This window comes from Chlorocebus sabaeus, chromosome 26, assembly GCF_047675955.1.
Source record: "Chlorocebus sabaeus isolate Y175 chromosome 26, mChlSab1.0.hap1, whole genome shotgun sequence".
NCBI lineage: Eukaryota > Metazoa > Chordata > Mammalia > Primates > Cercopithecidae > Chlorocebus > Chlorocebus sabaeus.
Genome location: NC_132929.1, coordinates 31860956 through 31878441, shown reverse-complemented (window position 1 = coordinate 31878441; position 17486 = coordinate 31860956). Strand labels below are relative to the sequence as shown.

At 36.1% G+C, this 17486-nt stretch overlaps 1 protein-coding gene and 1 non-coding gene across 2 annotated transcripts; both read left to right on the top strand.

The window, feature by feature from the left end:
• The first annotated feature begins 2814 nt into the window (after nucleotides 1-2814).
• LOC140710378 (divergent paired-related homeobox) lies at nucleotides 2815-3655 on the top strand. Its single transcript, XM_073011952.1, has one exon. It carries the CDS (start codon nucleotides 3072-3074, stop codon nucleotides 3645-3647), a length of 576 nt encoding a protein of 191 aa, XP_072868053.1. The 5' UTR covers nucleotides 2815-3071; the 3' UTR covers nucleotides 3648-3655.
• Nucleotides 3656-13341: 9686 nt separating this feature from the next.
• LOC119628159 (U6 spliceosomal RNA) lies at nucleotides 13342-13449 on the top strand. Its single transcript, XR_005244471.1, has one exon. It is a non-coding gene; the product is annotated as a U6 spliceosomal RNA (small nuclear RNA).
• Nucleotides 13450-17486: the final 4037 nt, after the last annotated feature.

Here is a 17486-nt window from a genome sequence, read left to right as displayed (position 1 = left end):
CCATCCACCTTGAAATTTAATTTTCTTTAACATAATCTTTCTATAAAAAATTCATATTTCTCCTATTGACATAACGTTGATTTCATTGATTGAAAACTTGGGCCAGTGTGTCAAATAAAGAGCATCCTCCTAAGCTACATTACAAAGCATTCTGACATTAAGTAACAGTAAAAACCACTCTGTTCAAATTGGATTTCCCCTATCCCTGAGTTTCTCCCCGCACTATACGAAGGGGATTATATAAATAATTGTCTCATCTGCCTCTGCCTCAGTAGAAATATTAGTGAAATAGTTATAAATATGCCAAATTACATGCAAAACCCAACTAGAAATTTCTAGTAAGCACTTGGGGAAAATGTGAGAACTAAAGATGCAGTAATTTGAACATCAGTCACAAGATTGGCTAAGACATATCACTTTATTTTTCCACATTTCAGCTTTCTAATCCTGAGCTCCCATTGCACTGGGCTGACAGGAAAAGTGATCTCTGCCATTCTTGGGGATATTCTTCTTCTTGGGTTGTACTATAATTTCAGTGTCTTACACAGTGCGAGGGTAAGAAAGGGAACTTAAACAGTTCTCACTGAAGTCTATTCTCCTATATCTAATGGTCTCTACAATTCTAGAAGTGCTCTGCTGCTTTTATGCCAGTTTAGTACCTGGGGATCTTTTTTTAGACTGCCTATGTCTTGTCTGCCTAGATATTCCAAGAGTCATTTTTCTCTGGTTGCTCTCTTTCTCTCTGCTGCTGCCCTAGTGGCACCAGATGATACGTCAATGCCTCATCTCTGGACACCACAGATCTCATTTTCATCCCCTATCCCCAGTCTAAAAAGCTGTTATTTTAGTCTGAGGTAGATCTTTGTACTTTCATGTCTCTTTTGAAACATACCATTTATGCCTAGGAAACATCTCCCTTTCTTTTAACTTTCCATGTAAGTTTTCCTGAGGGCTTACACTTTTGGAATGCAACAACCAAGAATTGTGTACTATTTCTGCTTTTTGTTCATCTGCATACCTCCTCTAAGGTAATGATCACAGGAGAGGGGAAATACAGAGATGAAAACACCATAGATTCATATCTCAAAATAGTTTCCAGACACACAGACTTTATCAGAAGCTGAATAAAGGTGAAGTCATAAAAATTAATCAAATATTTTAAAATCTATTTCATAAAAATCCAGTGGCCTATCTTGCACTTTAAACTGTACTCCTGCCACAAAACTTTTCAAATTATTTCAACCCATGGTGATTTTATTTACTTCTAAACTCACAGGAACTAATTGCCACTATTTTCATTTTGTAGTAATAATCATGTACTACCTTGTCATTTAGTTTGTTCTCCAAGTATACTGAGGTTTCACCTATAATTTTTTACGTTGCCAAACATAAAAATGTAGTCACTACAAAGAATTTGGGGATTTAACTTTGTGCCATGGCAGGCAACTTATTTAAACTAATGCTCACACCGAAAACATCAAAAAATACTGAATAAAATATGTTTTAATTTCCTTAAGAGCACTGGAGAACTGAAAAGATTTTAAGGAACTAGCAGGCCAAAATCCAAGGGAAGGCTGAAATCCAAAGAAAAAAGCTACAACATCAAAGCCACTTTTGGCCTGAAGGCTCCGTCATTCCTGTAAAACTTGAATTTGGTTTTGGCAAACTTGCAGGGTGGTGGAGATAGAAGTCAAATCCCAAACGGGAGGAGAGAGTTTAGTAGAAGATTTTCCCAAATTAAATTGTGGTGCAAAAAGCTATACCCTTAGGGTATAAGGTGTGTACCCAGATGTGATTAAGTTAAGGATCTTGAGATGTAGAGATTATCTCAAATTATCTACTTCCTCTGTTTCCCGCAACACCAGGAGATATCTTTGACTGTTCTCAAAGGCAGTAATTGCCAACCTGGAATTCTATGTACCATAAGAAAATATTTTTGAGAGTGAAGGTAAAGTAAAAATGTTGAGAGACATGAAAATCGAGAGAGTGCAACTAGCACTCCCACACTAACGAAAATTCTAGAGGATGTACTGCAGGCAAAGGAAAGTAATCTCATAGAAGGTGTGAGATACGAAAGGCATAAAGAGCAAAAAAAGTGAATATGGTTGAATTTAAATGAATGATGATTTAAAAGAGATATAATAACATCTTATGAGATAAAGTTATAATATAGAATTAAAATATTCAATAACGTATAAGTGAAGACAGAACATTATACAAAATTGAACTATAAAGCAAGTCTCAACAAATCTAACATGATTAAAATCATATAGCCAATACTCTCTTGCCACAGTAAAATTAAGCTAGAAATCAATAACAAATAAATGGTTAAAACAGACAGACCAAATGGGGGCACTACTTAAGTCCTGTTGGAGAAGATCAGAACTTGGGAAAAAAGGTAAAGCCAGTGGCAGTGAGGATAGAGGGGGAAAAAAATAAAGATATATTTAGAAAGTGAAATAGCTACAGCAATTTAGGATGCATAGTGGATAGTAAGGCCATCAAGTAGGACTGGAAATACTGGTAAAGAGGCACGTTTGCAGAGAGAAATGAGTTTGATTTGTCTACAAGACTAGTCAACAATTATGTTTCCTTCCAGTCTTATTCCTATATATTTCCTTCTTTAACATAATAATAATTATTATTATATTATTTAATATAATTTATATTCCTTATTTTTACTTAATATTATATTACACAGGCATTTTTACATGCTATCACATACACTTGATAAAATGGTAACATAATATTCTTTCCAGATAGTATCATAGTTTACTTAGCCAGTATCTTATTGCTGGACATCCTTTGAAAGGATATTTTGATTAAGTTTTTATACACAAAGTTTTAATAAAATATTTAGGATTACTCCTTTAGGATAGAGTTAAGGAAATTAAGCTGGGCATTGTGGCTCATGCCTGTAATCCTAGCACTGTGGAAGGCTGAGGTAGGAGGATCACTTGAGGTCAGTAGTTCAAATGCCAGCCAGGGCCCCATAGCAAGATCCTGACTCTCTTTAGAAAAACAAAAAAAAATCCCTGGACCTGAACCCAGGCGCACATCTGGATTGAAACATGCCAGGCTCAGAAGATCTTCGTAAAGGCAAGGACCAGACGCGTTCACACAGGAAACGAACCATGTTCACTAAGAAGCAACTGGAAGATCTGAACATCTTGTTCAATGAGAACCCATACCCAAACCCCAGCCTTCAGAAAGAAATGGCCTCGAAAATAGACATACACCCAACAGTACTGCAGGTCTGGTTCAAGAATCGCAGAGCAAAACTCAAGAAAGCCAAAAGCAAGCCTATTCATCAAAAACAAGAACCTCCACAACCGCCAGTACCAGAGGGTGAGGTTACCACCAGAGTCAGCCTGAGAAACGCAGACACACTACCCAGATTGCCCAGTGCTGCTCACCCGATCGGCCTGGTGTACACGGGTCAACGAGTCCCCTCATTCCAGCTCATCCTGTACCCCAGCCTCAAGGTCCCTGCCGATGACTTCGTTGGCCACAGAATAGTCCATTTTGGCTGCTGCCAAGATCCTAACATATATTGCCTCTACCCCATTTTGGAATCCCAAGTTTGCGCTCCAAGCTTCCATGCTGGGTCTTCTGCCTGTTCATCTCTCCAAAGTCGAGAGAGATGATAAATACAAAAAAAATAGATGATAATTACAACACAAAAAAAAAAAAAAAAAAAAAAAACAGAAGAAGAGTAATTACTACATCAAAAGACATAAACATTTTTAGGGCACTTGACACATTGCCAAAATGTCTTCTAAAAGATTTGTATTGATTTACATTTCCACCAGCAATGAATGAAGTCTCATTAATAATATTAGAAATTGCATTATTGATTGTTAAAAATCTGTGTAAGTCATAGGTGAAAAATAGAAAGTTGCCTTAATTTGCAGTTTTCTGATTACTGTGAGGTTAGATATTTTCCATATTTGCTGGAGACATATTTTCTTTTCTGTGAATTCATCCCTTTGTATATCAATTTAAGTCTTAGTGTTTTAGCAAATTTATATCAGCGTTACCAAATTAATTGTGATATTTTTTCTTCCAGGTTTATGTTTGTCCCTTAATTTTAACTGTGGTTTTTTTTTTTTTTTGGAAGGGGATAAATAGAAGTTTTACATATTCACACAGTTAAATATTTATTTTTTTCATTACTTTTTGGCTGTCTCCTAAAAACTTGATAAATATTAACTTTTATTTTTCCTATGTTTTGATTTGTTTCTAGATATTTAACTCCAACCATCTGGAATTTATTTTGATGCTAGTTGTGAAGTGAGAATCTACAGGATTTTTCCCCCAAATTGCTAAACAATTTCTCCAACATAATTTATTGAATAACTCTGTCCTGTTCCATTGATTAAATATATTTTATGTACATTGGATTCATATTATATTCAAGTTTATTTCAGGGCTTTGTTGCACCAAAAGGTATAAAAGGTATTTATAACTGCACAGTTACAATATGCTTTAGTATCTAGTAGATATTTTTGAATACCATATGATAGGATATTATTTTGTTGCTTTCCTTCTAGAAATATTTTTAGTGAGGATTATTCATTGATTGCATGCATTTTAAAACACCAATATAAAGAACTTAAAAAAATTTACAACATGATAACATGGTCGTAGAAATAATGCAAATAGTATAAAGGATATAAGGCAAAAAGAAAACAGCTTTCCCTGTGTCCCTTCGAACTCTCAGTTCTGCTCGTTGGGGACTATTGTTAACATTTTGTTGTATTTTTCCAGAAATTGTATATATATGTATATGTACACACACACACACACACACCACGCAATGCACACACTATAAATAAAAATATATGTTTATTCTCCCCCTCTATTTTTACAAATTGGATCATATTATACATTCAGCCCTCAAATTTATTTTTTTAGCTCACTTTTTATAATAGTAGCAGTTTCTTTATCCAGAATAAACTTTAAAATAACTAGCGCAGTTCCAAAATATCCCACCAAAGTTTTGTCTGGAATTGTATCAACTCTCATACAAATTAACAGGCATATTGAATTTCCTTCACTTTGCAATATTAAGGAAGTGCTTCCTCTGGCCCCTAGGTCTTTGCTAAGGAATTTTCCACATCTACTTCAGTCCCACTTTTCTCCCTTTCAACTATCTAACTCTAAACCACCCTTCAGGTATTATTAATAGCTTAGGATATTTTTTCCCATAAGCCTTTCTATATGTATTTTTCTTGGACTTAGTGTTTTAATAAAAATCATAGTAATTTTAGTGGGTTTTGGAGATTCTAATGGGATTTCTTGATATCTAAGAATATAATGTGCAAATAATAAGAGTTTATTTCTGGTTCACCTTTATTGCACTGACCAGAACTTCCTATGCAATATTAAGTAATAATGGTGATGGTAGACACCCTAGTATTATGTCTACTTTTGATGAATATGCCATTTGGGTCTCACTTTAAAATATGTTATCTACTGGGGGTTTGAAACAAGTACTCTTTACCATGTTAAGAAGGTGACTGTTTACTTCTCTTCTTGCAGAGAATATATTAGGAATGACTTTGATTTTATTAAATATCCTTTTGGCATCTGTTGAGATGATTGTGATGTTTTAAGTGACTTATTTATATTAAGAAATATAAATAATTTTCTACAAATAGAAAAATATTTCCTATTACAGCATCTTGATTACATGCCTAGAATAAAATCCCTTCGGTTCTGGTGGATTAAAAATACATATTGTTGCTTTCTTTTTCTCACAGTTTGTTTAGAAGTTTTTCACCTATGTTAAACAAGAAGGGTTAGTAAAATCTTTTTTATTTGAAAGAAGCATTTAGAATGAGAGAACATCAACATTTAAGAGGTAGGTATTCTCCACTCAGGGTAGAAATGAGAAAGTTATAAATGAAGAATTTGATGTTCTGATTCATGAAAACAGTATCTTGTGAATTTGATTAGCATGAACCAATATAATCTAATCATCCCTGGATGAATCAAGGTCCTCAAACTGCAGATCTTAGGAATGGATGCTATATTTGGGTAGAGCTATAAAGCATAATAATAACCATGAGAACTGAGTGAAAGCAGTCACCCATACCAATTCTCATTACTAAATCCCAGGTCAAAGACCGTTTATAAGGTACAAAAATATTACAAAATTACTTCACAGGGTAGATAATGTAGATTTCTTATATTTTTCAATTATTTGAAATTATATTTTTCAAATATTTCATAATAATATTCAATTATCTGAGGGCTTAAACCAGTGGTACCCAAACTTTTTGCCACCAGGGACCAGCTTCATGGAAGATAATTTTTCCATGGACTGAAGAGTGGGGCAGGGGGTGAGGGATGGTTTTAGGATGAAATTGTTCCACCTCAGATCATCAGACATTAGATTCATAAGGAGCACACAATCTAGATCCCTGGCAGGTGCAGTTCACAGTAGGGTTCAGGCTCCTATGAGAATCTAATGCCATGGCTGATCTGACAGGAGGCAGAGCTTAGGCAGTAATGCTAGCTTACTGCTCCCCTCCTGCTGTGCAGCCCAGTTCCTAACAGACCATGATCACTACCCATCTGCAGCCTGGGGGTTAGGGACTCCTGGCTTAAACTATATACTAACCCCTGTTAACCAGTATCTTTGAAGGAATTTTATTTTCATTTAACTTTAAAAGGGTTCTACTTTTCCCCTCGCCATTCTGCAATCCAAATATATTTTAAAGCACTGCAAATGTATAGGAACGCTTATATTCAAAACTACCAGCAAGTTTCCTAATGCTGAAGACAATATGCAAGTAATTCAGATGTCATTTAACCTTTTCAATACAAGATTTATATCACAGACAATACCTTTCTTACCCATTAGTGAAAAAAAATCCTGTAGCACCTCTTAATTCAAAAGAAAGAAACTTAAACTCATTAAATCCCTCTGAAGTTATGAAGGTCAACTTTGCTTTGGCTTCTGGTTTAAGTCATTTACTGATACCCCAGCACATGGTTGAAATTACTTTAGCAGATCTATGTTAGGCATAACTTATTCATCTGGCTTTACAATAACATTGGTTTTTCTAATTAATACTCAGTCTTAGGCATAAAATCTGGCATGAGAATTTAAATGATTTAGCCAAGGACTGACAGATGTGGGAATCATTCCCAGTTTCAACGATTCTGTTATATACCTCTTCACATAACTTTCTTCAGTATAGCCAATTCTCTGAGATTAAAAATACTATGACAGTTACGTTCTTTTCTATTTTTCTTATGGATAAAGTTTCATTTCCCTATAAACCTATTGGAAACTTGTTAGAATAGGCATAATCTTGACTTCATTTGTAGCAACCACATTTATACATTATTTAACTTGGCTCATGAAATTTATTCCTTATGCAGAGAAGTTATATCTATCATTATCCCTCCAATCTTGGCCTTTGGGTAGAATGTTCAGAAGATACAAGGAAGGGTACCCCTCTCCTAAGGTCATTCTTGATTAATGTACTTATTTTTCGAGGCTTACACAATGTGAAGGTTTAACACTAAAATCAGTAATATCCTTCATTTCCCTAGACCAAAGGCTCTTGTCACATGGCAGCTTAAGCTGTCATCAGCGATCATGGCTGGGGGTGGGGTGGTTGGAGAGTCTCTAGGTCTTCTCTCAATATTTATATAGATGTTCCTCAATTTATGATAGGGTTATGTACAGATAAACCCATCACAAGTTAAAAATGCCATAAGTTAAAATGCATTTAATACAATTAACTTACTGAATATCATAGCTTAGCATTGCCTGCCTTAAATGGCTTATAACACTTACATTATCCTATGTTTGAGCAAAATCCTCTGGCAAAACAGTACACTGTAGAGTATCAGTTGTTTGCTCTTGTGATCATGCGGCTGACTGGGAGCTACAGCATGCTGCAAGCTGTCCAATATTGCAAGAGTCTCATACCCATTTCTACTGAATGCATAGTGCTTTCAAACCATTGTACAGTTGAAAACTTGTAAGTCAAAGCATTGTAAGTTGGGAGACTATATGTAGATATGATGCATTTTTGAAATTTTCTGAACATAAACAATATTTCTGAGTAGTTTGCTTCACTTTAGTAAATTATGCTAAGAAAATTTGTCTGTACTTTGGAGTAAGGCAAAAATATGAATATATACCTTCGTAATGTCGCTCTAAATTACTGTGCAACAGCCCTTTCCAAGAATTACTGAATTATTTAGAGGATTTTATTTTTGCTTGACTTACTCTTTACTCTTGATTAGGGCTTAAATTCCGTAAAATTAGGTGTTAACTTTTAGATTTCTCTCTGGAAGTAAAGGTAATGCCAGTGGTTGTGGTTTATTAAACACTGTATCTATTAGCAAGCTCATTTTAGCTTTCCTTTGACTGATAACTATATACCTTAGGCTCCTCAAATTCTGGTTTGAACCAGTTTCACCATCTTGTTGATTCCTTGATAATGAGTTAAAAAATGTTTGACACATATTCACTACAGCGTCGAGACAAGAGATAAGTCTTAATTTTTAAAAATTTTTCCTTAACTGGTATCCTGTTTAACACAGTTCACTTTTATGGCCAAAGCCTCCTATATGTCATTCTCTTCCCTAGCTCTTCTCAACAAAGTATAAAGGTTGGTGGTTTCCAATAGTTTAAAAAATGAGAAAACTATAAACTCCTGAGGTACATTTCTGTATGCAAACACCAAGTAAAGCAAAAATCCTTGTCACTGGCAAGTACATGCATGCTTTTTTCCCCTTAAAATTAAAAAATACATATATATGTATGTATGTTATCAGCAAATTTAAAATGTCATATCAAACCAATGCTCCAAATGCAGCAATTGGAGGAAAAATAAATAAATGACAAATATCGTATTTTTAAAGACATCAGAGTAATGCAGAAGCAAGGACTAGATAATATTCCAGAGGAGGAAGACTCCTTTTTAATAAGATTTTGCTAGCAATCAATTTTCTTACCCCTAGGATATTTGCTAATTCTAAGCTTGGATTAAGAACTGAACTTGATGTGGATAGAGGGAGGGAAAAAGAAACAGTGGATCTCTTGGTAGTTGAGGTTGTCATGATAGATTGAAATTTTGAGGAACCCAAAACATATGACAAACTTTCCTCATGAGATATTTACTGAATTTTGGGCCTGTGGGGAAAGTGGAAAAGTTCAGCCATAAGCTTCTAAAAGGCAGAATAAATATAGTGTTTAAGAGAGAAAGTCCCATAAGGAAGAACTGCTACAAAAATACTAGCCATATCCCCATAAAGACATTTTCTAGAAAGCAGACACTAAAAAGCTAATCTCAAAATTTCTTAAGGAAAGAAATGAATCTCCCACAGTACCCAAGCTGGGGAGACAAAATATGGCAAACTCAGTCAAAATGGATGATAGGCCCAAAGACACTCCACTGGTACACTGTAATTTACTAAAACTGCAGCCCGCAACTAACCTAATCTTTTTTGGATTGAGGGAATCAGCCTTTCACATTACTTGCCTTGCAGAGAAAAGATGAAACACTTGCTAGTGGAATATACATCATCTCCTTCTCTATGATACTTTCATGCACTATATCTGGCATTACAAGACATACAAGGAGTAAGGATAATATTTGCAATAATCAGGTTTAAAAACAGACAATAGAAGCAGGCCCACAAATGCTATACATATTAATGTTTATCATACAAAGAGATAAAAATGACAATAATAAATATTGTAAAGAACATATACGAAAAAATAGACAGATCGAATAAAAATATTGAAAATTTTAAAGCAGTACCAGAATCTATAATAAAGAGATGAGCATCAGGATTTTAAGGGTGAGCAAAAATGACTAAAGAAGCTTCGTGGAAAGGGGAAACTGAAGAAAGGAAAAGGGAAAAGAGAGAAAAAAAAAAAAAGAAATAGTGTTGGTCCCTCAAGAGGGAGAATTTCTTCCTCAGTGGCAGAGAGCAGAAAGAGCATTTACTGTCTTTCCACATATTGGAGGAATGTCATCTTCCTAAATGAAGGTTATTTGGAGGAATACAGTCATCTCCTTGTTGAAATCTAATCTGGTTAAATTGAGGCTGGTTTCTTTTTTTTTTTTTTTTTTTTTTTTTTTGAGACGGGGTCTCGCTGTGTCGCCCAGGGTGGAGTGCAGTGGCCGGATCTCAGCTCACTGCAAGCTCCAATTGAGGCTGGTTTCTTCAACACATTCTAACTGTGCAAAATTTTTTGGCCTTGGCAATGTAATGTGAGATTTACCTAATTCTCTAATGAAATGAATACATAAGAAAAAAACAACTACTTCGAATTTCATATGGAACCAAAAAAGCCCATATAGCCAAGACAATCCTAAGCAAAAAGAACAAAGCTGGAGGTATCACACTACCTGACTTCAAACTATACTACAAGGCTACAGTAACCAAAGCAGCATGGTACTGGTACCCAAACAGAGATATAGACCAACGGAATAGAACAGAGGCCTCAGAAATAACACCACACATCGACAACCATCTGATCTTCAACAAACCTGATAAAAACAACCAATGGGGAAAGGATTTCCTATTTAATAAATGGTGCTGGGAAAACTGGCTAGCCATATGCAGAAAACAGAAACTGTACCCCTTCCTTAAACCTTACACAAAAATTAACTCAAGATGGATTAAAGGCTTAAACGTAAAACCTAAAAACCCTAGAAGAAAACCTAGGTAATACCATTCAGAACATAGGCATGGGCAAAGACTTCATAACTAAAATACCACAAGCAATCGCAACAAAAGCCAAAATTGACAAATGGGATTTAATTAAACTAAAGAGTTTCTACGCAGCAAAAACAAAACAACTGTCATCAGAGGAACAGGCAACCTACAGAATGGGAGAAAATTGTTGCAATCCATCCATCTGACAAAGGTCTAATATCCAGAATCTACAAGGATCTTAAACAAATTTACAAGAAAAAAAAACAAACAACCCCATCAAAAAGTGGGTGAAGAATACGAGCAGACAAGTCTCACAAGAAGACATTTATGCAGCCAACAAACATGAAAAAAGGCTCATCATCACTGGTCATTAGAGAAATGCAAATCAAAACCACAATGAGATACCATTTGATACCAGTTAGAACGGCTATCAGGAAGCAACAGATGCTGGCGAGGATGCAGAGAAATAGGAATGCTTTTACACTGTTGGTGGGAGTGTAAATTAGTTCAACCATTGTGGAAGACAGTGCAGTGATTCCTCAAGGATCTAGAACCAGAAATACAATTTGACCCAGCAATCCCATTATTGGGTATATACTCACAGGATTATAAATCATTCTAGTATAAAGACACATGCACACGTATGTTTACTGCAGCACCCTTTACAATAGCAAAGACTTGGACCAACCCAAATGCCCATCAGTGATAGACTAGATAAAGAAAATATGGCACATATTCACCATGGAATACTATTCAGCCATAAAATAGAATGGGTTCATGTCCTTTGCAGGGACATGGATGAAGCTGGAAACCATCATCCTCAGCAAACTAACATGGGAACAGAAAACCAAACACTGCCTGTTCTCACTCATAAGTGGGAGCTGAACTATGAGAACACATGGACACAGGGAGGGGAACATCACACACTGGGGCCTGTCGGGGCGTGGGGGGCAAGAGGAGGGAGAGCCTTAGAACAAATACCTAATACATGCAGGGTTTAAAACCTAGATGACAGGTTGATAGGTGCAGCAAACCACCATGGCCCATGTATACCTATGTAACAAACCTGCACATTCAGCACATGTGTTCCAGAACTTAAAGTAAAATAAAATAAAAAATTAAAATTAAAAAAAAGAAGTTTAGAGAAGTCCAAGAAAAATACAAAGGAGACCACACCCAAGAATGTAGTCAAATAGCTGAAAACTAATGAAAAAGAGAAAATTGTAAAAACATTGAAAAGAGACATGTTGCCTTCAAAGAAGCAACAGGACATAAGACTGACTTTTCAACAAAATTTTTGGAAGCCAAAGGCAATAGAATGGCATATGTAAAGTGCTAAAGGAAAATATAACTGCCAACTATAAAAGTGAGTATAGAGTTCTATACTCAGTTAGAACCTCTTTGAAAAATGAAGGCAATTTATTGCAAGCAGAACTACACCATAAGAAAAAAGATACAATTTTTTAAAGCTAAACAAGAATGAATGGAAGCACAGTACTACATGAAGGAATTTAGAAAAGGTACAGTTCAGAAAAGTTAAATCTATTGGTAATACAAGGGAATGTTGAGCACTTAAAAAAATGATAATAAAATCATGTGGGTTAATAAAATATAGACAAACAAAATATACAACAAAAATAGCACAATGGGCAAGAGGCTGACTCACCTAGGTAGAACCAGGAAGACAGGGCCACTAAAAAGTGTGTAAGATTAATTCAGCTAAAAATTCTAAACAAATTGCTAAAGGCTGATGTGAGCTAAAATAAGAGTATAAAATCCTTTGGAGCCATGTACATGACATGAATTAGCGCCTATTCATAGGCTCTTCTCCCTAGGGCTCATGAAGTGTTCATTAGAAAGATTGGGGACAGAGCAAGAGACCAGAAGAAGCATCCAACGAAGATGAGCCTTAGAAAATGGTAGTAGCCAAGTTGTGGGAAAGATATCACGCTATGCTTGGTCCTTTCTCCACTAAGAACAAAAGACCTAAACAACTGGGGTATGGGGTTTGGAGGGGTGGATAGCAAACCATGTCATCCCTAGACCACAAGTGAGCTGGAAGCTGGGGAGGAAAAAACTTCCAACCGCTGGGGGAGGAGCCATGAAACCATTCTGGATCTAGACCATTAGAAATTTTTTGCTAGTACTGGAGTAAAAGGACTAAGAAAGCACCATCCTTAGACACAGGGACACAGGATCTACTGAAGAATGAGGCTAAACTAAGACAACAGGGAATTCCCCTGGCCTTATCAGCAGGAAAATTAAACACCAATAGTTTGCTGTTGGCAAGTAAGATACTTTGGAGAGTGACCTATTCTGAAACTCAGGAACACAGGGAAGGCTAAAACCTGAGGGTGGGATTAGGAACCTCAAGAAAAACTATCCAGCAAACTAACCCTCACCCTAATGATAAAGTAATAGCAGAGGAATGAAGCCAGTAGTACACTGAAGACAAACCCAGCAACAGGAAAACATAAACCAGCTCCACTCCTGACAAGTTTGACACAACCTTCTCCAACATACACAATAATGGAAGAAAAAAAAAAAAAAAAAAAAAACCTGCCTGCCCATTTTCAGGCATAAATATGACTTACCTGAATCTTACTGTTCTACACACTCTCTGGCAATTAGAACATTAGGAAAGTGCTCACTTTGGCAGTACATACTCTTAAAATTAGAATGATACAGAGAAGATTAGCATGGCTCCTATGCAAGGATGACAGACAAATTCATGAAGCATTTCATTAAAAAAGAGAGAAAGAGACATATAAAAGCAAGAAAAAATGAACTCACCGTCAAAAAACAATGCAACAAAAGAACAAGATTCAAGAGATAATGTAGACATTAAAATTATCTGACAAGTAACTTAAAATAACTACAATTAATATGGTTCTAGTGGGAAAAAAATTAACAACATGCACAAAAAGACAGCATTTCAGCAGAGAAATGGAAATTATAAGAAATTAATGAAAATACTAGAAATGAAACATGGTAACAGAGATAAAGATTACTTTCAATGCACTCATAACATCAAGGAAAGTCAGTGAAATTGAACGTAGGTCAATAGAAATTATCCAAATTGAAGAACAAAAAGAAAAATGTGGGAAATTAAAAACGGCTCATAGCACCCAAGAGCTGTGGTATCATATCAAATGGTCTACCCTATGTAGAATGGTAATCCCAGTGGCTGGGGCTGGGGGTGGAAATGACAGATAAAAGAGAGAAACCAAATAAATATTTGGAGAGTTGACATTGGTTGAAGATGGTTAACATTTTTCCAAAATAATGTAAGACATGAAGCCACAGATCTGAGAAGGTCAGAGAACCATAACCAGGATAAATAAGAGTGACAAAAATAAAACCACCTGGATACATCATATTCAAAGTGCTAAAAGTGAAAGATAAAGGGATAATCTTAGAGACAACCAGATGTAAAAAGACATGTTGCATACAGAGCAACAAATATAAGAATTAGAGTAGACTATTCATCAGGAATTATGCAAGCTAGAAAATAATGGAAAGAAATATTTAAAGTGCTGAAAAAATTGTCAAACCAGAATTTTATATGTTATGGAACTATCTTTCATACATAAAAAAGAAATAAAGACTTTCAGACAAATATAAACAGAGGTGTTAGAAAAATTTCTTCAGAAAGAATCAGAGCTAGACAGAAATTTAAATTACACAAAGAAATGATGAAGATAAAAGACTTTTTTCCTTGTTTTAATTGCTCTAAAACATAGCCAACTCTTTAAAGCAAAAAATGGAAAGACTACTTTGGGTTTACAACATGTGTAAAGGTGAAATATAAGAAAATGATACAACAACAGATAGGAGGAGGGAGGAACTGGAGTGTACTATTGTAAAGTTCTAACATTCCATGTGAGTGATGTTATTTGAAGGCAAACTGTGATTAATTAAGGCATGCATTATAAATTCTATGTCAACCACTAAAAAGTCAAAAAGAAGTATAAGTAAACCAATGGTAGAGATAATATTGAGTTTAGAAATAAAAAAAAAACCAATTCGGCCCGGCATGGTACTGTAATCCCAACACTTTTGGAGGCCGAGGTGGGCAGAACACAAGGTCAGGAGTTCAAGACCAGCCTGGCCAGTATGGTGAAACCCTGTGTCTACTTAAAAATACAAAAATTAGCCGGTCGTGGTGGTGCGTGTCTGTAGTCCCAGCTACTCGGGAGGCAGAGGCAGGAGAATTGCTCGAACTTGAGAGGCAGAGGTTGCAATGAGTTGAGATTGCACCACTGCACTCCAGCCTCCAGCCTGGGCGACAGAGTGAGACTCTGTCTCAACAATAACAACAACAACAACAACAAAAACAAAACAACAACCAAAAAAACCCCACCAATTCAAGAGTAGGCAGAAAAAGACAGAAAGAGAATAAAGGACAAATTAAATAAATAGCAGACAACTAGCAAGATGATAGATTTAAATCTGACAATATCAATAATTTCATTTAATGTAAATAATATAAACACAACTAAATAAAAGAGTATGTTATACATTTTTTTAAGTGAAATCTATTGGGAAAACAAAATGGTGCAGCCACTGTGAGAAACAGTTTGGCAGTTCCTCAAAAAGTTAAAAATAGAGTTACCACATGACTCAGCTGTTCTACTCCTATGTATATGCCTAAGAGAAGGGAAAACATACGTTCACACAAAGAGCTGTACATGAATGTTCATAGCAGCATTATTCAAAACAGCCAGAAAGTGAAAACAACCCAAGTGCCTATCAACTGATGAACTGGATAATTTATGTAATACAGTCATACAATGAAATCTTGTTCAACCATAAGGAGTGAAAGTAAGATACATTCTACAACATAGATGAACCCTCAAAACATGCTGAAAGAAGACAGACACAATAGGCCACATATTGCATATTGCATTTATATGAAATATCCATAATATGAAAATCCATAGAGAAATAAAGTAAATTAGTGATTGCCAGGGGTTGGAGCAAGGAGAGAATTGGAATTGACTGCTAACAGGTATGAATTTCTTCTTGGGGGGATGGAAATGTTCTGGGATTAAACAGAGATGACAGCTGTACAACATTGTGAATAGTCTAAAAACCACTAAATTGTACATTTTTTTTTTTTTTTTTGAGATGGAATCTCGCTCTATCGCTCAGGCTGGACTGCAGTGGCACAATCTTGGCTCAATGCAAGATCTGCCTCCTGGGTTCCGGCCATTCTCCTGCCTCAGCCTCCCAAGTAGCTGGGACTACAGGCGCCCACCACTACGCCCAGCTAATTTTGTTTTTGTAGTTTTTAGTAGAGACAGGATTTCACCATGTTAGCCAGGATGGTCTCAATCTCCTGACCTCATGATCTGCCCGCCTCGGCATCTCAAAGGGCTTCCATTACAGGTGTGAGCTACCATGCCTGGCCTAAATTGTATATTTTTAAAATGTTTTAAATCGTGAATTTTATGTGAATTTTTTCTCAATTTTAATAATTAAAAAGAGACCTGACTACATCCTGTCTACAAGAAACTTACTTTAAATGACAAAACAAAAATAGTTCAAAATAAAAGGGTAGAAAGTCGTATGCCATGCAAACACTAATCATAAGAAAACTGGTGTTGCAATATTAATATCAGAAAACACGACTTCAGTGTAGGAACATTTCTGGAGACAAACAGGAAAATTAGCCAGGTGCGGTGACTCATGCCTGTTATCCCAGCACTTTGGGAAGCCAAGGTGGGTTGATCACCTGAGGTCACGAGTTCGAGACCAGCCTGACCAACATGATGAAACCCCATCTTGAGTTGAAAACCATGGCACGAGAACTGTGTGACACATGCACAAGCTTCAGTAGCTGATTCGATCAAGTAAAAGAAAGGGTATGAAGATCAAATGAATGAAATGAAGCGAAAAGAGAACTTTAGAGAAAAAAGAGTAAAAAGAAATGAACAAAGCCTCCAAGAAATATGGGACTATGTGAAAAGACCAAATCTACATTTGATTGGCTTACCTGAAAGTGATGGGGAGAATGGAACCAAGCTGGAAAACACTCTTCAGGATATTATCCAGGACAACTTCCACAATCTAGTAAGGCAGGTCAACATTCAAATCCAGGAAATACAGAGAACACCGCAAAGATACTCCTCTAGAAGAGCAACTCCAAGACACATAACTTTCAGATTCACCAAGGTTAAAATGAAGGGAAAAATGTTAAGGGCAGCCAGAGAGAAAGATCAGGTTACCCACAAAGGGAAGCCCATCAGACTAACGGCGGATCTCTTGGCAGAAACTCTACAAGCCAGAAGAGAGTGGGGGCCAATATTCTACATTCTTACAGAAAAGAATTTTCAACCCAGAATTTCATATCCAGCCACACTAAGTTTCATAAGTGAAGGAGAAATAAAATCCTTTACGACAAGCAAATGCTGAGATATTTTGTCACCACCAGGCCTGCCTTACAAGAGCTCCTGAAGGAAGCACTAAACATGGAAAGGAACAACTGGCACCAGCCACTGCAAAAACGTGTCAAATTGTGAACACCATCAATGCTAGGAAGAAACTGCATCAACTAACGAGCAAAATAACCAGCTAACATCATAATGACAGGATCAAATTCACACATAACAATATTAACCTTAAATGTAAATGGGCTAAATGCCCCCAATTAAAAGACACAGACTGGCAAATTGGATAGAGTCAAGACCCACCAGTGTGCTGTATTCAGGAGACCCATCTCATGTGCAGAGACACAGATAGTGTCAAAATAAAGGGATGGAGGAAGATCTACCAAGCAAATGGAA